This window comes from Crassostrea angulata, chromosome 9 (assembly GCF_025612915.1).
Source record: "Crassostrea angulata isolate pt1a10 chromosome 9, ASM2561291v2, whole genome shotgun sequence".
Taxonomy (NCBI): Eukaryota; Metazoa; Mollusca; class Bivalvia; order Ostreida; family Ostreidae; genus Magallana; species Magallana angulata.
The window spans coordinates 36032572-36057529 of NC_069119.1; the positions used below are offsets into that span (position 1 = coordinate 36032572).

General features: G+C 35.3%; 2 protein-coding genes across 4 annotated transcripts; both read left to right on the forward strand.

Moving 5' to 3' along the window:
• The first annotated feature begins 138 nt into the window (after positions 1 to 138).
• LOC128164105 (uncharacterized) lies at positions 139 to 19845 on the forward strand. Of its 3 annotated transcripts, XM_052827852.1 has the most exons (4): positions 139 to 186; positions 489 to 551; positions 13808 to 14463; positions 17955 to 19845. In XM_052827852.1, the coding sequence occupies exons 3-4, from the start codon at positions 13821 to 13823 to the stop codon at positions 19568 to 19570; spliced, it is 2259 nt and encodes a 752-aa protein (XP_052683812.1). In that variant the 5' UTR covers positions 139 to 186; positions 489 to 551; positions 13808 to 13820; the 3' UTR covers positions 19571 to 19845. The 3 variants fall into 3 exon arrangements, with proteins under 3 accessions (XP_052683812.1, XP_052683810.1, XP_052683811.1); XM_052827850.1 differs by lacking the exon at positions 139 to 186 and having other exon boundaries at positions 298 to 551; XM_052827851.1 differs by lacking the exons at positions 139 to 186; positions 489 to 551 and adding an exon at positions 12016 to 12141.
• A 1317-nt stretch (positions 19846 to 21162) lies between these two features.
• On the forward strand, positions 21163 to 22086 carry LOC128162313 (uncharacterized). Its single transcript, XM_052825464.1, has one exon. The coding sequence runs from the start codon at positions 21163 to 21165 to the stop codon at positions 22084 to 22086; it is 924 nt and encodes a 307-aa protein (XP_052681424.1).
• Positions 22087 to 24958: the final 2872 nt, after the last annotated feature.

Consider the following 24958-nt stretch of genomic DNA (forward strand, 5'->3'; position numbering starts at 1 on the left):
ACGGTTCGCTGGCCAAGTCAAACTAGAAATGTCCGTGAGATGTTTCAATCAGGACACTTGCCTGTTGTGATGTTATGGTCGTAATAAATGTCACCTGTGATTAATTAAATGATGTGACCTATTTTTGGCATGTTTTTCACTTTCCTCGATATCAATTACAGTTATTCTGGTGTCTGCTTACCAAAGGTTAGGAATGGGTTCTTTTTTATGAGCAGTATTATCTTTTTATAAACTACCGAGTTTTATTCTTTTTTTTTTTTTGGAAAAAGAAATTTCTTAATTAATAATATACAAAATTTTCTTTTGCAATAAGAAAGTCTTATTTTATCATTTATTTTAGTTAGTAACATCAATTTTATTCTAATTTCAATTGAGTGATTTCTTTCATATTTGACTTTTTCATAATTGGTAAATTCATAAATTCAAGCCCTTTAATTCATTTTAACTCTCATCATATGTTTAATGCAAAAAGTGCGGACAAATTACAGAAACTTTACTAATCGGAGTTATAGCCCCTGATCAAGGACAGTTATCACGTTATTCCGGATAAGGTAGGGCAATTATTTATTCATTTGTATATTTGTTTATCTATTTATTTATTTATTTGTATATTTGTTTATTTATTTATTTATTTATATTCATGCATTTGATAAAAAACACTATAAAACACTTTAAAGGTGTTTTTAGTGTTTTATTTATTACTAAAAAAACTTTGAATATATCAATTTTTTATTTATTTGTTTGTTTAATCATTTCATCTATTTGTTTATTGGTTAATTCACTTATTCATTTTTTTTAAATAAAGAAGATTCAGATTCTTGAAGAACTTTATACGGATGAATGCACATAACATGATATAAAAATGAACCAAATGTTATGATTTTTTTTAAATTTTACAATATGGAAGAATAGAAAGCATTTAGAAAAGAGGTGAAATGTTTAAAATCCGAAGAGAATTTAAGGGTAACATTTAAGCTGAATTTTTGTGTAGAGTCAACCAAGATTCTCCGTGCAACAACGGGGTTGAAGAAAATAAAACGAATTGAAATGGTCCATTGTATGAATTGTTATGTAAGATTGTAGTCACAAGAGGTAGTAGTAGTGGCATACTGTCTCAGTTTTTTGTTGTTTTTTTTCAAAAATCGGAAGTCCTCTGAGACAAATGATATCGTTTTATATTAATTGATGGAGACATCGAACGAAACTGGATATACTCTTATTATTCATGGTCTCATCACATTTTTTTTCTTCATGCATTGTCTTTACCTATTGTTTTTGTATGTTCCTAAAAGTTTTATACATACATGTATGATTAAAACACAAACAAAGACAGCGTACAGATAGAATTTGTCTATTCAAAAATACAGAGTCAACTTTATTTTGTAAAGTAATGTAAAGTAAATGTATAAAATGATAGAGGATCAAGCCAAAATTATTATACAGAATGACATTATTTCTAAAAAAAAAATGAATAGACAAATTAAGTATCAGCAAAATGATGACTCCTAGAACAAAATTACAGGCCAAATTGTGATAGTATTGAAAGTAAAATGTATAAAAGAGAGCTCGATGATTGTGGCCATTTTTAGATTAAATTTATCTCCTTTAGAAAAAGAGCTCTATATACATGTAATTATATAAGGAAAATACCCGAATTTAAGACTGAGACAAAATTAAGTATTTCTTCTTTAGTTTCTACATAGATCATCTTCGCTAGCCAAGGGCTTTCAGTCCACCCCGCTTCATTGGGAGCGAAGTGGACCGAACACTTTTGGCTAGCGAAGATGTGCATAGATTTGTTAATTGAAAAAAAAAAATTTAATTTTTTAGGTATAGATCTGATAGTTAATTTGTTGACCCCTGAGCCTCCTTAATGTTATTTCTGCTTGGGAATTGGGTAAGGGTGGTATTGTACGGTTAAGTAAGAAACTTAGATCAAAATTGTTTCTGCGTGAATAGTGGATATGGGGGTTGTAATGATTATGATGGACACAATATCTGTCGATTTCTTATCAATAAACACCTGTTAATGGTCTTTGTGTTTGATATAAACGTTTCAAACCATTTACCGATTTTCGTGACAATATCCTTATATACTACGAAATGACATTACTGTCCCGCAATGTCAGAGTGCCCAAGATAAAAATACGTTTAGTATTCAATAAAACTCTTGTTTCTGTATGACAGACGGATAAAAATACACATCCAAAGGACGGTCCGAAATAATGCACTAAACAATGAAACAGGAATTGATATAGCAAATGTGTTGTAGTATGTTAAATCAAATTTTAGCTGAGTCATTACCGACATTTCTAAAAATAGAAGTCTGAATCAATTAAACAAGACCTTGGACATTCTGTAGGAAGTAACTGTCTGTTTCTTGGAACAAACAGGTTAAAAATGACACTGATTTTCGACAATCGCAACTCCTCGGACTTTTCGGCAGGTTCTGAAACAATAAAACACCTCGAATGCATTACCTATGCGTCCATGACAACCCCTCTTTTTATAAAACTTGATATAAGTTCAACACATTTTAGGATCTGTTGAGATGTAGGTTAGACTTCACCAAAGTCAATGATATACCCTAAAAATACAACAGAAGCCGATACTTATTTTAATGAGAAGCGACTCCATTTTGCATAAAACTCTTAACATCCGGTAAATGATGTTCATACACTCGATAGGTTTTTTTTTCGAGCTTGACGGAAAGACCCGAGAAGCTCCGATTGTGATTTTCGAGTAAAATATGCACAGATTACATCAAAAGCCATCGCCGGATACCCACAAGTGATCGCGTCTATATATACTGATAAGTAAAGGATGTGATCACTTGTGGGTATCTGAGGACGAGTGGACAGCAATGAAACAGAGACTGACATTGCTGTTTGATGAAACTACCCGAGCTTCAGTTTACATGCTTCCTAGAATTTAAAAAACGTTGATCCGCTCCAGTTTCGCTGCTTATCAACAATGTCTCGATCAAATCTGGGTATAGGTCAGATCACTCTGCTGTTGTGTTTGAATTTAAATTCAATACTTTTTTAAGAGGTAGAGGGCTATGGAAATTTAATAATAATTTACTTCGGGATATAACTTATGTTGAAAAAGTTAAAGAAGTTATTCAGTCAGTTAAAGATCAATATAAAAACTCCATAGATGAGTCTGCATTTTTGGAAATTCTTCTCATGGAAATAAGGGGCTTGACAATTTCTTATTCATCTTATAGGAAGAAGAACAATGACAAGATAGAAAAGCAACTGATATCAGATATTAATGAGCTAGAAAATAGTAATGTAGTTGATCTTTCATTGTAAGATTGTAAAAACAAGCCGCTCTTGAAAATTTCAGAAAAGAAAAATTACGAGGACACTTTATACGCTCTCGTGCAAAGTGGGTAGATGAAGGAGAAAAACCTACTAAATATTTCTGTCATTTAAAGTCAAGAAATTTTCTTAATAAAATTATTAAAAAAGTTGTAGTATCAGAAGAGAAGACTTTATATAATCAGTTAGAAATCATGGATGAGGTGAAATCTTCGAAGGTAGGTTAAGGCAACTCCGAGTTTAATGACCGTCAAAATTATGATCGATTTAAAAAATGTTTATTTTTATGAAAATAGCGCGGAATATTTATACCAAATTAATGTGTTTACCAAGATATTATTTTTCTACTTCGGAATCGACTCAATCTTTGAAGCTGCCCTGCCATGGTATCACGTGACAGTTAAAAATAGATCACTTTTTTACCTTAACAAAAAATCAAAAAGTGTAACACTACCCCGAAGTTCATTTGTATGTTTGCTACAAAAATTCGATCGGCAATTAGTTCATGTTTATTAGTATTACTGCTAGAATCCTATTGTACATCGCATAAAATAAATATTGTAAATATTTATCAAAAACCCTCTCAACTTCTAAAGTTTCATTGAAAATACTACGTATTTTTCATTTAAAACAACAAAGCACAGGATTCTAGCAGCACTTTTCAGGTAGTTTAGGTCATATACCGTTGATATTTACCAAATTCATCTTTCCTAATATCCGGGGTAGTGTTACACTTTTGCCATTTTTTGTACACACTGACAGAGGAAAGGCTGGTCAAGCCATATAAAAGTCGATCCGCTTACCTTATAACACTCGCTGATTAAACAAAATATCCATGCCTGTATTATCCTAATTATATTCTAACTGACACTCATCTAAATCTTAGGTATTTGTATTCAATAAGTCTTATTTCGGCATTGTTTACACTGCATTCCGATAATTTGTCTCACGACATGATCTTCTCTTCTAAACATGCTTGTGACGTCATCAATGATAATTATACGTAATAGAGAGAAATCGAAGATATATTCAGTTAGAAGAGTTTCTAGTGATATTTTATGTCTGAAGTTTTTATAATTTAAACCAGAGATAAAGTTAAAATCGACATGTTTCTGAGTAAAATATGACACCATGCTGCTTATTGTGACGTCATATCGATCAGAGGAATTTGATCCCTGTGAGTTGCCTTATCATACCTGCGTTTTTATGAGAATCTTTTTAAAAATGCAGACTATGAGCTTTCTGATATAGATTTAGAATCAACTATCCAGCCTCATAATATTCCAAAATTAGATAAATCAACATCTAAAATTTTAGATAAAAACTTCAGTGAAGGTGAAACATTAAGTGTTTTAAAAAACATGAAAAATAACAAGTCGCCTGGAAGTGATGGTTTCACAGCTGAATTTTATAAGTTCTTTTGGGCTGATCTTAAAAACTATATAACAAAAGCAATTAACCAAATATTTTTACGTGGAGAATTGCCAGTGTCTCAGAGGTTAGGAGTTATATCATGCCTACCTAAAGGTGACAAACCTAGGCAATTCCTAAAAAATTGGCGACCAATTACACTATTGAATGTTTTTTACAAGTTAATATGTGGATGTGTCAGTCTTAGGATAAAATCTACTCTGGATTTACTTATTTCTAATACTCAGACTGGTTTTATACAAGGTAGATACATTGATGAAAATACACGATTTATTTATGATCTTATGTCTTATACAGAAGTCAAGAATATCCCTGGATTACTCATGCTTATTGACTTTGAAAAAGCTTTCGATTCAATTTCATGGTCATTTATTTATAAGGTGTTACTTTTATTTGGATTCGGAAATCATATCATCAAATGGGTAAAAATTCTCAATACAAATTTTAAAGTGGCTATACTCCAAAGCGGCTTTCTGTCGCAACAGTTTGAAATACAGCGAGGATGTCGTCAGGGTGACCCTGTAGCCCCATATCTTTTCATTCTTTGTGCTGAAATATTGGCTATACTAATTAAACAAAATAAAGATATTAGAGGCATTTTTGTGTATGATAGAGAACATAAAATATCCCAGTATGCAGATGATACATCCCTCATTCTTGACGGTTCTGCTTCATCTTTATTCAATGCTCTCGAAACTTTAGAATTATTTTCAAAAATATCGGGGTTGAAAGTTAATAGCTCAAAAACAAAAATTATATGGTTTCGCTCAAAAAAAATTTCATCTGAGGTCTTTCATCACTGTAGATGGAAATTAGATTGGGGAGCCACTGAATTTGTATTATTAGGTATTCATTTTTCTGTTGACTTGGAACAAATTCCAGAATTAAATTATAATATTCCAATTCCAAAAATCTCTGCACTCATCCAACAATGGGAAAGGCGAATTCTTACTCCCATAGGAAGACTTACTGTACTTAAAAGTCTTATTATTCCAAAAATAAACCATTTACTTATTTCATTACCAAATCCAAGAATAGAAACAATTAATTTTTTGAACAATGATTTTTTTAGATTTATTTTGAAATCTAAGTGTGATAAAATTAAACGCTCAGTCGTTACACAAAACCTCTTAGCAGGAGGCCTGGATATGGTGAACTTGAATAATTTTATAATTTCTTTAAAGTGTTTTTGGATACAAAGACTAGTGCAGGGGGGGGGGGGGGGGGGGCAATCTTGGTTGAGTATTTTTAAAGCAGTGTTTGGAGATATTGTGTCTGGATTTTTGGATTTTGGTGATGCTTTTATTGAAAATCTTTTGAACAACTGTACCAACACTTTTTGGAGAGATGTTCTGAAGTCATGGCTTATTGTATTGAATACACATTTTAACCAAAGTCAAATTTCAAATGATTACATAACATATGCTCCAGTTTGGTTTAATTCTAAAATCAAGTTGGATAAAAAGCCTGTGTTTTATGAAGAATGGTACAGAAGAGGTGTTAAAATTGTGAAAGACTTTTTATATGAAAATGGATCATTTCTATCAAAATCTGATTTTGAAAAGAAATTCAATTTTGAAATATGTTTTATGCAATACAACAGTATGATCAGTGCTGTAGCAAAGTTTGTAAAAGGTTCAAAGTTCTGTAAGGAAACCTACAGCCATAGCATTGGTCCTTTGATCATTGTGTTGAAATTCTTTTATACAAGAAATGTACCAAGCATATTTACAAACTAATTAATTCTAATACAGTAGGTATTTTACCAACATCAATTAGAAGATGGAATTCCGCTACTGTACAAAGAGGATATCCTGAATTAATTTTACAGGATGTGTTTAAAATATGTTTCAAGGTCACTAAAGACTCTTCTATACAATGGTTACAATATAGAACATTACATAGACTTCTTCCAGTTAAAGCTTACTTGAAAAAGCTAAAATTAGTTGATAATGACACTTGTACTTTCTGCAAGAGTGAAGTTGAAACCATTGAACATATTTTCACATCTTGTCCTACTGTACTTGCTATCTGGAATAGTTTGAGTATGCATATTTACAATACTGTCTCGAAGAGAGTTGGTTTTAATGTAATTAATATATTATTCGGAGAGGCTCCTCTCTCAACGTCAAATTTAGTCATTAATTTTCTAATTTTATTTACCAAACAGTATATTTTTCAATGTCTTTGTAATAAAAAAAACCCCAAACATTGCTGGACTAATGTGTCATTTACTTTATAGATATGAAATTGAAAGTTGTCTAGCAATTAGAAATTCTTCTTTTTACAAACATAATACAATATGGTCTGAATGGAAAAATATTTTCTGTAATGTTTAATATATACAAGATGTAGAGCAGAAGTCATATAGTTTTTTTTTCCTGATTGTATCAACTTTATAGTATAATAACTTATAATCTATGGTGTGTTTGTGTATGTATGAATGTGAAAAATGTAATTACAAAAAATTGCAAATAAAAAAAAACAAACAAAAAAAAAAACAATATTTGTACGTGCATCTTAATGCCTTTATGAACATCTGGATGAATTTTATATCTAAAATATTTTAACGGTCGTAACTCAATCGAGTTTTGTTGAAACAAAAGCTTACATTATGCAGCGCGTATATGTGTGACTCAAACATATTAAAGCATGTGCACCATCTATGTATCGTTTCACCACCTCGCCGAAAAGACAGACTCGACAATTGCTATCTTTTTTTTAAATAAATGCCGTTATCAAATCTAGAGTTATCTTTCTTTTTAAAGAATCGTATTCGGCCGGCGATCGGCAATTTTACATGAGAACTACTTGAAACTCGCGCAAGCGTAAAGTTTAAGGGAGAAACCACGCTGCGGTACCTTTACTATAAACTGCATAATACTCCAATATTTATATGCTGCATGGGGGGATTTCAGAGAGCCCATCAACTAAATGTTATCACTGACATGCCACGGATTAGAATCACATGTAATTATTATTAACATTCTCCAGTTAAATAAAAAAAAATACAGAATAAGATGCTACATCTATCACCGCCATCTGACACAGATAATGAATTGATAAATTAATGACAAGGAAAATATATAAAGCAATGCATACTTACTCCAGAACCCTCAAAATTCTTATGAGTGGGAGAAAGTAGCTATTGTTTCGTGTCTTTTCCTACCATAATATACCGTTATAAAACTGTCCAAAAAGATAATTAGCAGGTAAATGTGCATTTAGTTTGATCAAATTTAATTTTTCTATTTGAAAATTTAAAATTACCCATTTCATAAAGGGGTCCCCTAGCTGTTCCCCCAACCAGGACATGTACGTGTCTGATCATATTAAAGAGTAAACTGGCACAACCAATCGCAATTTCTCGGAACTTTCCGTCAGAACTCGGAAAAACAAATCCGAGCTCATCCGAAAACGCCCGAAAAGCGTCTCTCCGAGTTCTACTGAAAAGTCCCGAGGAGTGTGTTTCCAAGCTCTACCGGAAAAGCCAAAGAAGTTGCGATTGCTGGCACGGCCTTTGCGGAATTCCGGATAGCGTGCAGATGCCACAGATGATTACGGTTTATACGTCAAACGATGTCCCTGTTGATAAAACCAACTTTTCACGTGGGACTCACGTATCTTTGATGTACACATTGTCACGATTTTGGTCAAATTTTATTTTTCTGCTTTTATTATTTACAATGCTTTATGAATGCATTTCTAATGATGAAATGAAATTTGGGTGCCAATCGATGAGTTTTAAGCAAGATACAAGGCTCACAATTCTTCGCCATGTAAACAAGGCTCGTGCCCTGTTTTTGTTTACATAGGTTCAATATACCAGTAAAAATTCCTTTTCAAGCTGATTTGTCTATTTTCTTATTCATATTAAGCATAAATAAACAGTTCCTAACGATTAACATATTTATTTGAGGTCTAAAACTGGAATTTTCACTTCAACATTCAAAATGTAAACAAACGCTTTGTTTACATAGCGAAGAATTGTAAGCACTGTAACTCGCTTATAACTCAACGAATGACACTCAAATTTTGGTTGCCTATTAAAAATGCCTTACTGAAGCATTGTAAACATTAAAATCGAAAAAAAAATTTGTCCATAATCGTGACCATGCCCCTTTAAAGTCAATTCACAGATGGCAAAACTATGAAATATAAATCGGTTCTGTAAATTAAAGTTTCAAGATGTTCTTCCAACCGCAAAATTACATATCTTCAATATCGTATGCATAATATGCATCATGGATGATGAAAGATGCATGATTCTATAAATTGTGTGTCAGAGAAAATATAGCAAATGGGAAATATCTTCAGACAAATAACTTACACCAACACACATGAAGTGCATAAATATCAGAACCATTACCACGTGGTAGTGACCAGAGTGAAAGTCAGCTTGACATGCTTGATTAACATAATCATGACGCGTCTACATGCTTGCTAAATTAATGTTCAATGTGCATGGTATGATCGCACATTAACATAAAATACTACTGTACTGTGCGCCGAACTTTTCATCTGAGGGGTCGTATCAGGCCACCGATTGCCCTGGTCAGCCCAGTTATGTAAATGAGATGGTCAGAAAAAGTTCTTGCAAGCAGTAGGTCAGGTGTGGAATTTGATAACAAGATTCCGCAGAAGTTTATGTGACCATGAACGCAATGGACGAATACTAACTTTGTTAGCATACATGTACATGTACGCGATGCCCAGAAGATATGTTCGAAAGTCAACAACATTTGGTGTCAGTGACTAATAGATTTTCATACTTTAAAACGATCAGTTTTGGTACTTTCTAAATGCGCTTTTTAACTTTTGTATCTATCCACTTCATGATAATAAATACCTGTATGTCCAATCTGTGTTTAATCACTTGATTAAAAATAAACCAAATTCTGTTTTTAAACTTTTTCTATTGCTTTAGCCTCTATCAAACTGTCACGATTTTGAGCTACGATAGCACAGGAATTCAATAATCGCACTTTTTGGGGTTCATCGTAGAGATAGTCGTGGGCTGTCTTCTATCATCGCAGCAAATCGCTAAAACGCAGCAATTTTTAAAGAATTATCACAGTACTAGTTTTAGGCATTCGTTGACCCTCGCACGATAGTCACACTCGCTGGCATAGACGCAATAAATCCTCGTCATTTACATGAAACTCACAAAACTCCGTAGATTTTACGGTATTACAAATATTCTACGATCTATCCCGATCTACCCCGAGTATTTTACGAGTTCTTGCGATTGTTCATCGAGTTTTCCCAGAGTGTCCTCTGAATGAATGGATGGAAATGCAGTTCGATTGATACGAATTCAATACGAAAACAGGCCATTTAGGGGCGGGTGCAATTGATACGAGAACTTTGCGACTGAAATTCGAGTTCGTACGAAAATACGAGACTGATTAGACTAAGATTACATTTACAGCAATTATGGAAGTTGCTTCAGAACCCAAAAATTTCGAAATTTTACATATACCTGTACAGGATAATTACCGCCAGCAAATTATGAACACAATTTTAGTCACAGTTGCAAACTTAGTCACAATATTGATTAAATTAGTATTATTAACCCACAAATGAACATAATTTTATACGTGAACTCAAGGTGTTTTTTTTTTTTATATCTTTTATAATCCATTTAGGAATAATACCCCGATTGCATTATTTATCTTACGTTGTGAAGTAAAAAACTATATCCAAGTTCGTATTTTATACAAATAAATTCATTTATTTGTTTATGAATCATTTTTTTGATTACCACATCAGATTTATGGCTATAAAACCTCGTGTTCCTTTCTGGAATTCTTTTGTATCAATCGTTGATCGTTTTGTACTTTCTCATTCTTAAAGTAAAAGTATCGCATAAAAATCGCTTCCGTTCTACCTTCTCGTAGGAAGATATTAATGCGTTCGTTATTTAATCGCCCAAATTCGTACACGAGTCCACACGATTCGTCTTGATATCGCACAGACATCGTATCAGACAATGCATATTATTGATCAGACATCGTAGAGGAATCTTACTAGATTCAAAAAAGCACCGTCTGTAAAGTTATTGTAAGACTGGTCTGACGGAAATGGCGATTTTAGCATTTAGTAATTCGTCGCCAGTCTTAGACATGCATAAATCGTAACCGAGAGACAGGGGCATTTGCGGGTTTCAATACAAAACTAGAAATAGAAAGTCTAAAGAGAATGCATTGCAATCGACATAAAAAGTACCTGGATATTACCTTTAGAAATAGTGGGAGGTGACTTCCGAACGATGAAAGTTGTTAACATTTCCCATTATAAATCTACGTGCATGTTTATGCTTATTTCTTTAGGTAAAAATAGAGGTCTCAATTAAGAACTCTTAGATTTTCACCTTGTATCGATTGCAATTATACTTTTTTTTACAAGGCAGGTGTATTCTCATTAAAACAAGAACTTGTCAAAATATGACTGAAACATAGCCTGGGTCAGACTTTAGTCAGAACTGGACTGCAAGTGCGTGTCTTACAAGTTCTCATCATGTGACTAAATTAGATTATGTCTGGTCAGTCTAAGCCTCAAAATGTGCTGTTTGACCTGCACTGTCTAGAATGACCACCAAAACGATCTATTAACGCGGAGATCTAACTCTGGTCATCATGTCAGTGACAAGTATAGGCTCATTCTTACATAAAATGTGCAAATTTAGGGGGTTGTCGGACTTCCTGACATCTTAACTTAAAATAACATTGTAAAGATAATCAGAAGAAGGTATTGAACCCATGTAAACACAATTACTACTCGGACTCCCACCCCAATTCCCATACATGTATTAACCTCTCTGATAAAAAAAAATGTTCTGAAATCACAATCAAATGCTGAAAATAGATTGATACTGTACTACAGTTTACGAAAAATAAATTAGCATGGTGTGGTTCATATCTATATGTTATATATATATATATATATATATATATATATATATATATATATATATATATATATATATATATATATATATATATATATATATATATATATATCTCATTTAATATTGTTCATATTAAAGATGTTACAACCCCCCCCCCAGAAATCTGTTAACTTTTAGAAATAAATATTAAGCACTTTTTTTTGGGGGGGGGGGGGTCATTAATGTATTTGAGTTGCCAAAACTTTTGAATGCTTTCTTTAGGTCTGTAAAATATATATATCTGGTTCTGGCATCGATTTATTTTCGATCACTGGTTATCGATCTGATCATTGTTTATTGATCCCTGGCGTGAGGGGTCCTGTCAATCATGGACTGAGACCAATGGTCACTTTATGGGGCCCTGTTTTAGCACTAGGTCGATGTACAAGCCGTTTTATACTCACCGATTTAGCTGGAATAAAGCAACAGAAAAAGGTAGGGGTTTCTGTACAAAATTGTTTTATAAACGCCAAAAATACAACAGAAAAGCACGCTGGTCCATTATTAATAATCAAATTACTTTGTGCGTTTGTTAAATTTTAAATACCGCATTTTAAATGTAGGGAGAGGAAAATAGCTTATTGCAGTGCGACCGTGATTATGTAGCTGGTCTTCCAAAGTACTTAAAAACGATAGTACTTTCATTTGAAAACAGAATCGAATGAAAACATTAAAGCATACTATTTAACTGCACTAGTCATGTGAGTTGCGAGCGTACAGTCTAAGTTTCAATGATTAAGCTAGTACAAATCATATTTGTGTTGATATGTCGCAGTTTTTGAAGTTGTAACATACAATATACATGTACACTGTAGTTTAAAAAAGGACTGAAAGATAATGCAATGCTATGATAGGAAATGCTTGATACTAGCTATCTTGTTCTATAACGTAGAAATTTACATGAACAGGATAATTATCACTTCTACATCCGAATATTTCATTGCCTTCTTACTTCATTAATAATGATTCGTTCGAGTCGAATTTGATTCCAAACAAGGAGTCAAAATTTATTCCACAGATAAATAAGTCAAAAGTAGTACCGAAAAACTTATGCATGGTTGTACTCTTTTAACACGTTGTATGCATACATGTATATATACTAAACACTGTGCCGGATAATTATGCCAGTGCCAAGGTGGCATTTTTGCACCCGCTTAAGATGCAGTTTCGGAAAAATCAATGTATACCAAATGATACACCATTGTCTAGAGAGTGTATATAACCACTTTTGTTTTTAGTGTGTTTCACCTGGCAGGTGAGATATTTACCTTTAAAAATTAATATCCCATCGGAAAATGATAATTCCCATAGTAGAATTGATTCTCCTACAGGAAATATTGACAATCCTATAGGATTTTTTAAAAGTCCTATAGGAATTATATTTCCTATAGGAGAATGGTATTTCCTGTAGGAATTTGATTCAGACATGTAGTTTTCCTATAGGATATTAAGTTTTCCTATCGGATGTTATCAAATCCTATCGGACTTGAAATTCCTATAGAAAGTTTTTGTATTCCGATAGGAAATTTCAAATTACCTATAGGAATGTTGTTTTTCCTACAGGAAAAATTATTTTCCTATAGGAATTTATTTTTGAAAGGTAAATATCTCACCTGACAGGTGAGATACAATAACAAAAGTGGTTGGTAACTCTTTAAGCAATGGTCTATCATATGGCATATTTGAATTTTTCCATATATGCAGCTTAAACGGGTGCAAAAATGCCACCTTGGCACTGGCATAATTATCCGGCACAGTGTTACTAGCTATAGGTATAAGAGAGAATCCAGCCCCGTACAGGCAAATCAAAAACTTCAGTGAACCCGCATTTCCCCCGAAAACTTTTCAAAACATGTTTCAAATATACAAATAATGATGATGACTATTTAGGCCTTTTTTCTATTTTATAGATAATGCTCGTTACTTTAACCGTTACCTAAGCCTTTTACCGTACCAATAACACTAACTAATCATTCGACACTGAAAATTATACTATACGTCATCTGAGACTTGTTACATAGGTTCGATTTAAACTATGATATTTTCTACCGTAACCTTTAACCTTTGACCTTTACAATTTTTGTCGTTCTTTGTTTTCCAGGTCCACTGTCACCATGGCGACACGCGGGCTTGTTCTGTTGGTGTTAGTGGCAGCCTTTTGTGAGGCGGCAAAAAAACAAGGTAATGTCGATTTCATCGGTGAGTGGAACTTTCCCAGTCTCCCATCTCTATCTAAACAAATACACAACTTTATTTCGGGCAAATCTAGCACTCAGTATTTGCAACGTGTTAACGACAAACCAAAAGCCTCGCTTTCGTCCAGACAAAGGGGGAGGCAGTTTTCTCCAAGTCGACCCCCGGTGCCTCCCCCGGCGCCTTCGTTCAGTATCCATGGCAACAGTCAATATTTGAATTATCCCAAATCCCAGAACTTGAAGATAGTCCCGCGGGTCAGAGCAAGGGAGAGGATTTTCATTCGGAGCCAGTTGAATCCTACCCCAACACAGCAAATGGCAAGACCCCAGAGGGCCCAAGTAAAGCCGGTCCACCCACAGTACCAGCGTCCTCCTGAACCCCGCACTAACCGTAACCACCGACCTTCTACGTCACGTATAGTTCAGGCGAGGGGACCGTCTCACAACCCGCCAACAGTGCCGTCGTCTCCGACGTTTGCTTATACCGTCCCTCCAGTGCATCAAGCCCCGCCTCAACGTCAACCTCAACGCCAGCATCACGTTAACCACAGCAGGAACCAAGGTACGATATAATCAAAGTACTGAAAGTATTGAAAGCTCTAAAAGATATCTGCAAGTAACGTTCACGTAAAATGTTGACATTTATTGTTACGACAGAAAAGAGTTACGAGAGAAGTCGTTGTGTATGATTGATAAGTATTTTTGACATAAAAACAAATACATATTTTCATGAATTATGATACACTGTAACATCAATATAAATAATTCTAGGCATGCGCTAGCCATTCCGTCACAATTTATTAGGTACTTTAGTTACTGGATGATCAGAAAGATATTTTGCAAGTAACGTTCGCGTAACATATTAGACATTTATTGTTAGGCAAGAAAATGAGATTTTTTGTACATGTATGATTGATAAGACTAGTATTTTTTACACAAAATCATCAGTAGATACATTACTGTACACTGTGAAAATAAAGACAATTCTGGGCAAACTACGTGGATAATGGTGTCCCATCTATAGGGGTCGGATAAAAGAAATCACGTTCATACGTTTTGGTGTCGATTGACAAGGACCACCACCCTGTATGCTTCTTTATTCTTTTAGAACTTTCTCTGCTGAAGAATAAAATTTAATCTTAATAGTCGACAAATTGAATAAACAATATATCAGGGTTTTTTTTTTTTTATTCTTTTTAAATTTTTAAATGACATTAATCGCTTCCCGATCATTTTTAAAATTTTCAAAGAACGAGAAAATGCTGTATTATTATCTCATTATGTAAAGGGACACAGCTATTGATTGTTACATGTATGTACATGTACCATCAACCCTATAACATTTATAGACTGAATTGTTTATAATAGACAACGATCCTTAACATCTACCTTTTAGGCAGTAAAGGTCAGGTTTTTTTTTTTTACTTTGTTTTTATTTTGAGCCTTATTTAATCTATTCTCCAATCAACATTTATTATACCATTGCATTTTCTATTATTAAGTATCATTGTAAAGGATTAGCTCGAAGTAAGATTTTTGTTTATGCGAACATGAGCACGGTTTAAACATACAATGTATGAATACCAGTAAATGTATGTGATCAAATCCGTATGACCAGTTAGGTTTTTTTGAGTGTTTCAGCCAATACCACGAAGATTCACGAAAGTGCTGTATAGCCATACGAACAAAGAAAAAGTGTATGCATGTAGATGCACAGTGTGTAACATAGTCGCGACCGAAATCAGTGCACTCAGTTTCGAAAGGTGTGTGCATATGGAATTTCTAGATCGCATAAATAATTTTGATGCTATTTTTATAACTCCTGTCAATAGATATAGTGCTGATCTATGGCTATTAAGCTTGATCCCCTTGTCGGAACGACATCTGGTGTTAATTGATTTTTAACACCCCCTAGATTCGTTCCGGTGATCCGTGGCGAGGTGCCATGGCTTTTTGAAGCCCCACGCACTTCTGACATGGCGACTTGTCCGAGTTAGTGGTCATTAGATTGATGTACTAAGCTTTCACCTAAATAAGATCTCACCATTCCATGTAATGCTCATTTGTCCGCCCAGAAAAAAACCCCACTGCATTATTTGTCAATTCTTCAGGTTAATTCAATACAGACATTTTGGATATATTGAAAGGTTTAATGATATTGTAAGAGGTTTCATTGAATTATTCCCATTGGCCAAATCAAAACATGCTAAAGAAGCGATGTTCAAATTTGAAAAGGACTCTGATATGAGTTAAAGGCGCAATCTCTCTATTATATCAAATTTTGGAATGTACGTGAACTATATAAAATGTCTGGCTTAGTAGTCAAAGTTTATATAATATCCACTCATTTACATGACCTTGCTATAGGTCACATATAATCATCTTTGTGTTCAAAACATTAGTATAAAAAAAACTCTAATGATTTTAATGTAGGCTTAACCCTCTATAAAACATAGCAGGCATCTTACATGTATTAATTAAGGTGTTATGGGACATATGTCTATATTAACGTTGATAAACGTACATTATAGTCAAAATATCTTTACCATTTCAGAATATTAAAATTTTTACAATGTTTGACCAAATAATGTTTTAAAAGAAATTTGAAAGGTAAAAGAGATAAAAAAAAAAAAACTCCGCGGGATTGGAACTGATTACTAACAGATAGCGATCTTACCATTGATTACTAACAGATAGCGATCTTACCATTCCTCTACGCTTGTAACAACTTGTAAAGAAAAATAATAATTAAACTCGATTTTATATTTTATTTCGATAGGAAATACATGTAGGTGTCCAAATCAACCTTAAAGCTAGGCTTTTTATATTTTAACGTAGTATGCAGAGTTACATGTAGTAAATCATTAATGCATAAAAACAGGCAATTTGCCTAGGGAAAGAGGTACGGGGTCTAGTTTTAGTAATTCATTTAATCCCGTTGGGAACGCGGGGAGTTGGTAGAATCTTGGCCCCTGGACTTTCATCCGCTTTTATGTCTGCACATTTTACACCTATATAAGGCATAATATATGTATATTATTCTCAGCACACGCCTTCTTTTTATTTCCTATTTTCTACAAATACGGCGATTTGATACTGATCGACCAATCAAATGATTTTTTTATGCTAGTGCCAGCGTGCAGATCTCGATTTTCTTGGTTTAAAATATTTTATTATTGGCATTTGTGGCGATCTGGGGAGGAATGATTATGTGAGACTTGTAAAATCAGTTTTGTGAATTTTTCTCTCTCTCTAGATTTTGATTTTGTGTGGTTCCGTTAAACACCGATTGTTTCGGTCTGTTCTCTGATTAGTATGTTCTCTGTTGAGGAATCCTGTAGAAGGGGAGGGGGGTGGACAGACTTATCCCAAAACATTTGACAAGCAAAAAAGAAAAATATCGCAAATGTCACTGTTTATTTTGCGTCAATTTTTACATGCTCCCAAAGGGGAGGGGACACTCCATAATAACTCATATTTTTACATGTAAAATAAAGAAAATTGTATCCTGCCAGCGAAAGGATGTGTGTGTATGTATGTGTATAGTTCAATGATGGTACATGCCTATGATTTCAGATAACGATAAAAAAAACCTTGTATAATATCTAAATGTAGCTTAAATACAGCAGCGAAAACAGGTTTCCCTTAAAAGAGCCATTTAAAAACTGAATGTTACAATAAATAGGGTTAGGGTTAGGGTTAGGGATGCCACTGGTTAACACCGGTAAACATTGTGCACAGTGAGTAAAACGGGGGTCAATAACTTCGTTGATGTCACATCTGTGTGACATAGCGAATGATAATGAACTGCTGTCTGGAAAATGTGTGTTTACTTCTTATTCTTTTGGCTTCCTTTATGAACTCAGCTAGTAGTGATAAGGAAGAATGAGATAGAGAGACGACAAAAACAAGCAGACACCTAAAAGTTAATAATGTGTCATTTTATCCTGTATATTATTTTCATATACTAAACTAAAATTTTGCTATTTTATTCATAGTACTAATTATTTTTTTCAGATAAAACTTTAACCGTCTCCTTTTTTATATTCATAGGTAAACCTCAACCTCAGAAGCAACAATTTTTCTACCCTCCCCCACAGCCAGTTCAGCAACAATCACCGCAACCAGTGCAACATCAAGCGCCGCCGTCAGTGAAACCGCACCCACAGTTCTATCAGCCACAAACCTATCCACCATCTCAACAATCGCAACAAAAACCGCCGCCACCAGCAGAGAGAGCAGCCAATCCTCCATCGCAACCTCTACCGCAACAGCCGATGGTCGCCCACCCACCATACGGAGTGCCCCCGCAGTACTACCAAGCAGGGTATTATCCCTACCCCCAGTACTACCCCCCTCAAGTACATCAGGTCCCACCCCCGGCACCGAAACCTACAACTACCCTCGCCCCAACCACTACCACTGCGCCAGAGAGGGAAGTGGAGGTTGAAGGCAAAGGAAAAGGTGGTACCACCGCCGCCCCTCAAACAAAGCCACCACTGCAATATCTCCCGGTACAGTACGTGCCTGTCCCCCAGTATATCCCGGTGCCTCAGAACCAAGCACCTGTACAGCCTTCATCGTTTTATCCAGTTCCTCAGGTGACCGATCCTCCGCCGCCAGTGCAATATATTCCCGTACCGGAAACCGCTCAACCACAACAACAACCGCAATATAACCCCATACCACAAACTGCACCCCCTCAACAACAACCACCGATTCACCAGACTCTTCATCAACAACAGCAACAACATTATGCTCCCATTCAACAACAACAACCGCAGCATTACATTTCACAAACGCCCCAACCTCAACAATATCATCCCATCCCAGAATATCCAATGCAAGCGATGTCTCACACCCCTCAACAATACAACCCGGCTCCACAGGCTCAACAACACCAGCAATACAATCCTGTTCCAGAGACCCCTCAACCCAATTATCAGCCATATAATCCCATTCCACAAAGTCCCCACCCACAGCAGCAACAATACGCCCCAATACCTCATGCAACACAGCCACCTCGATATCCTGTAATCCAGACCACTGTGGCCCCACCCAATCCACAGTGTAACTACTGGTACATTGACCGTGGTGTGTACAAGTGGTATCCCTGCCAGCTCCCGAAAACCGGTCCACCACCAACGGTTCAACCTAAAGTGGTCACAACTCCCAGAAAAACCACAACTACCACCACTACTACTACTACCACAACGACTACAACCCCCGCCCCCACCCCCGCACCCACCCCAGCACCGACACCCGCACCCACTCCGAAGCCAACCCCAGCGCCAACTCCCGCCCCAACCCCGGCGCCAACTTTAGCGCCAATTCTGCCGCCAACCACTGCTGCTCCACAGTATAATTCCCCTCAGTGCGACTACTGGTATATCGAGAATGGTGTGTACAAATGGTACGAGTGTCCTACCACTAACCCCCCTACCACTACACAGTCACCCTTTCAAGGACTGTTCGATTTCTTCTTTGGTGCTCCCACGCAACCGCCAGTTCCCACGCAACCTCCGAGGCGCCAATTTTCAAATTTGCGTAACTTTAATAACATTGAATCACATTTCGGCGGTGCTAGTAGTTTTAATATGGAACCATTTTGGAAGCCTTCACCGGTGAGGTTGGATATTACGTATAAAGAAGTTGAGAGAAAATCGTGAACAGTGAAGTCGAAACAATGAAAAAATACAGCACTGCATTCTTGTAGATTGATCGTGGGTTGTCGGACATTGTCATTCATAGTGCTACTCTAAGAATTGACCTGTGGATTTCGTTACGCTTCAAGAAATAAGATTATACTTATTAGATCTGTGGTTCTTTGGTTTTTAAGTGCAGAACTGTTTCTGATTACTTGATGTTTACAAGCGATGTTTTCAATATTTTATAATAAAATATAAAAATGGCTGCATTGCACTTGAAAAATATGTTTTTTGCCCCCCCCCCCCCCCCCAAAAAAAAAAAAACTAGACTATACATGATATTTTAAGCTATACATTTAAGGTAAGTAAAAGAAAAAAAAATCCTGTGAAAAAACCCTCCAGCGCTTATATAAATGAACTATGCGGCTATTACTATCAGCTGGCTTCGCTACATTTACATCTATAGAATGAATCAAGCTTTCAAATACATCATTACAATTTAGCACAATTATAGACAGATCACTCTTTTATAAACAAATAAAAAAACGCCCATTGTTAGTTTTGTATGTGCCCTTCATACATAATTATTGTAACGTAAACAACAGTTCTTTCATGCAATATAAACATGTATTTAAGGCAATAAAATGCTTGCTGCAACTAAAGAATGAAATTTTCTAAGTTTCGTACCTTGAATTAATTTACATATACAAGCTCTATCAAGAATTAATAAAGTTCTATGACCAGTTTATTTGTACTATACTACACTGAGTATCTTAAGGTCGAATGGGCCATCTGTTTATATTAATGTGGATTCAAGTACATTATAAATAAAAAAAAATTCAGAAAGTTAAAAATTATAAGCCCCAGCTGGACTCGAACACATGACTTACATATTCCGCAGTGACCCACTGGGAAAGAAACTATCTATAAAATTATACTTCATTTGAAAGAAAAAGAATTCTGATTAGAAAATGGATGTAATTTTTCACTATGTCTATGAAAAACTTAATAATATAGGTATTTGTACATGTAGTGATAGTGTTTAAGACTATTAGTACATATACATATATACCTTGACCTCTTTTGGAGAAAACTATTAAGTGTTATTTTTGCCTGCTGATCAAGCCATATTCATCTTACTATTTTCGTGTAAACACTTCTTAGACTATAATTTTCGCTGATCCCAATCTGATTAAAATCAGATCCTCGATGCTCCCGTTTTAATGATGTGTCGCTACGATTTTTTATTGCTAAATTCAATGTATACCGGTATCCAGTTATGTATTGACTTTGCTGGTTGATAAGTCATAGCAAAATATGACTCTGTGAGAATCATAAATGATCCAGCATCATAATGCATATGGCTTGTTTCAAAAAATTTTATCGACCAAAATTGAGAAAATATTTTCTTAACAGAAATTCATTTTTTAATGCAAAAAGAAAAACAAAACCAAAGAAAAAAAGCGTGATACTAGTATATAAAAAAAACAGAATTCTTAAAAGACTTTAACATTCTATTTTTAGCACAACCTAAACCTGCAGCTGGAAAACTTCAACAACAACCCCGGCCGGGGCCACACCAGTTAATCCCTCCCCTACCGGGACATCCACCAATGAAAGGACAGCGACACCAGTTCATCCCTCCCCCTCCCCGAGGACCGCCCCCACGGTTCCATCATCCACCCCCTCCTGCTTTCATCCCCCAGCAGTTTCACCCTCCACCACATTTTGCTCCCGTGCCCCAACAGCAGCGATTCGTGCCTCCACCGCCGCCACAGTTTCATCAAGCGCCACCACCTCCGGCTTATCAATTCATGCCGCCGCAACAACCGAAACAGACCAAACCAATTCCAAAACCAAAGAACACCGAAAATCCTCCTCCCCAGGCACCTAAGGCGAAAACAGCCGCGCCACAGGCTCCTTCTTGGCAAGTTATGCCGCAACCAATGTTCATGATGACTCCTGCTCAAGTGCCGAACGCACCGAAGCAACCAGCTGCGCCGAAACAGTTCGTTCCTCCTTTGCCCGTGTTTTACCCGCAGCCCCACTATTACCAAGTAATGCATCCGGTTCCGTCTCAGCCACAAACACCGAAGCCGACAACAACCACAACCACAACGACAACTACGACACCGGAACCGGAACAGGAAACTGAACACAAAAAAGAAAACCCTGCACAGCCGAACCCGAGCTGCAATTACTGGTTCGTTGATCACGGGATCTACAAGTGGTTTCCGTGTCCGATGATGATAATGCCAACTCACGCGCCTGTGACCGCGAAACCTACTCCGGCTCCAACCAACGCCCCACTGCCGCAAATCATCAATGAATGTGATTATTGGTATATTCAAAACGGCGTGTATAAGTGGTACGCATGCCCAACACCGCCACCGTTTCCCACTACGCAGGCGCCTGGACTTTTCGACTTCCTGTTTCTGCCCCAGACAACACTTCCGCCTATCAACATCCTTCCGGTTGTGCGACCGAGACCAGTTAAGGTTGATATCACTTACAAAGAAATTGAAAGAGCCCGTTAACTAGGCGCTAAGAGTTTCGTGAGATATATTTATATCACTACCTTTGATAGACATATAAACTTACAAATGTGTAATACTATGTACGGTGTTGTACAAAAGTCACCTTTATGTGTATTTATATCGGCAGCAGGCATGCCATAAGGAATCGAAATACAGTACGATGTATAAAAGCTAATCCAAATATTACGCCATTTTTTTTCTTACTTGTAATAAATCTTGCGCATATATCTTTGTACATTACTTTTTTATATCTCTTTATTCATTAGTTTCGATCTCTATTTTTAGATAGAGAGAAAATATATTTAATAAAAGAACTTGTGAGAGAGTTATTTGAAATGGTGAACTGTCACGAACTAATAAGTAATAGTTAGATCATATTAAGTAAAATTTACGCGATTGCGATGGGGCGGAGGGAGCGAAGTGACCGAGCGCCTTCTTAATCGCGTACATTTTACTTAAAGAGACTGAAGAGCTGAAAACATAATTATGTTTAAATAACTTCAGATTTACCTATTGTATTGTTAGGAAAAGAGAAATAACGTTGATTGTAATAGTTGAAATACATAGAAATCCCTTTAACATACTTAATTAAGTAATTATGAGCTGCCGGAAATTTAAGGGTCGTACAGACCGGAATAATCTTATGTCGTGTATTTGTACCATATGGACTTTGATTGACAGTAATTGACACGTACGGTGCTGAAAACTACAAGATCTTCGTCCGACTACGGCCATACGGTTATATGAGGTTAAAGGGGCTCTCTAAACGAAACACATCTTCACTTACTCGATAATTTATAAATGGTTATCCAAGTTCGGTTCATTTTAAAATGAACAGACATAAATAGTCGAATAACCCCTCAAGGGGCCTCATTTACCAAAAAAAATTTAGGTTGTAGCAACTCCTATGATAAACCCGAAAAATACATGCTTACAAAATAATTATTGTAGTTATTTTAAAAACTTTGAACAATTATTACCTGGGAGAAGTAGAAAAGACATAATTTTATCAACAAACATCTTCGCGATCCCTGCAAATGTTTTGTTTACAGTAAATACGCATGCGTAATAGTATAGATGGCTGAACCCTGTAACACGTTGCGATGTAAATATGTGATAGGTTATACGTAATTATTAATTTTAATGACATGATTAGATTTATATCATTGAGAACTTTGTAATTTTCTGAAAGTTTATACATTCATGAGTAGTACAAAAATACCGAACCCGATCGGAAATTTTTTTCAAGTCATTATTTTGATAAGATGCGCCGTTCTGTCTCTTTAATATGATCTAACTTACTTAGAACATAAGCCACTTTTTCATTGGCTGATTTAAAGCTCTGCTCCAATCGAACATTATCTCTTTTTAGTTTACGGCTCTCCTAGCTGTTAATCGAATCGTGACGTCGCTGTGAACATCTTATAGAATCCTTAAAGATTAAAATCATTACTTAATAGAATATTCAGCGACTGCTGATTAAATACAAAAGTGGGATATGTTCTCATAACCATAGCAACTCATGATAGGAATATGAACCACGTTAAGACTACTGTACAGTTCCTAAGTACCTAAGTTCCTAAGACGGCTTGCTGGTGAACAAACTGGCCTCAGATTATCTTGAAAATGTTTAGGCTATAAACTATTTGTCAGCTAAGAAAAAAAATATCAGTGTTTTTGTTTTAAATTGTAGATTTTTTATAATACTAAACATATTTCTTCTTATTAAGCTAAGGAGATCAGTATGATAATGCAAACATGGTCATGACCGCCGTATGTAATCATGACTGTCACGATAACAATTCTCGTTTACACTGAGAAAAACTGTTGCCATAGTTTGTCATCCTGTTGTTTTGCACTTTTTCTTGAAATTAAATGCAAACCATTACACAAAGCTCTTACAGTTTCTGGTGAAACGTTTTACCTAATTCCCACATGAACGATGAGTGAACGGTGACCACGTTGAGCGAAATATGCCTGAACACTGAACGGAATTTGGTGAGCGGTGTGAACAGTTAGCGCACTCAGTTTTGTTTGGTTCAGAAATTTTGCCAGAGCAGTTTCTTTCGATGTAATGCATTACAATTTGGGTCAAGGATTAAAAACTTAATTGAGAGCTAAAATTATCTAGTATGTGATAAATAAACTGTAACGGATCATATATATATACATGTAATTAAGTATACTCATTTTGGTCGATGATTGCTAGATTTGATGAACTCATAGTGTAGTAACTTATAAACTTACAACGAGAAATAAGATCATTTCAAACGCTTAAAAATAAAAAAAACAAAAATATAAAAGAAATCAATTTTATTCAATTTCGTGTTTTCAAAAATGTACATTGTAGCATCGATACAATAAATACCAGGATTATAGCATTGTTGGATTTTTTCCCAGTAGAATATCATGATGCATAAAAGTAAACAGAGTTCATGGAATCGTTATGGAAATGCCGCACTTTAACATTTTCAGTAAGTCTTGGCTTTTTTTAAAAGTTTTCTCTCAAGTTTCTGTTGTTGTCATGACAAAAGGAATGAGTAATCATTCTTTGAGTATTACGTAGTGATATTTTTGGTAAGGGCGTGAACGCGCGTTACACATTTGTATGCACGCACCGCTGCAGTTATGAGACTACCTCTATATCTTTCTAAAAATAATGATTCAATGCTTAGATATAAAGCACTGATAAAAAACATTTTTTACCATTTTCTTTAACAAAATATGCTATCATGCATATTATAAATTAAGATCTTAAACCTTTTTTTCTCGATCATCACAATAAATTTAAGAAATGACAAAACGCCATTAATCTGTTTATATAAAAGCAATTAAATCAATTTAATTCATTGCAGCAAATTTGCCATTTCTA

Excerpts from the sequence above, each read along its gene's own strand:
- LOC128164105 (XM_052827852.1), top strand. The coding sequence starts at position 13,821 with ATGGCGACACGCGGGCTTGTTCTGTTGGTGTTAGTGGCAGCCTTTTGT. Across the intron at positions 14,464-17,954 it reads TAACCACAGCAGGAACCAAG|GTAAACCTCAACCTCAGAAG; the intron begins GTACGATATAAT and ends TTATATTCATAG.
- LOC128162313 (XM_052825464.1), top strand. The coding sequence starts at position 21,163 with ATGAAAGGACAGCGACACCAGTTCATCCCTCCCCCTCCCCGAGGACCG.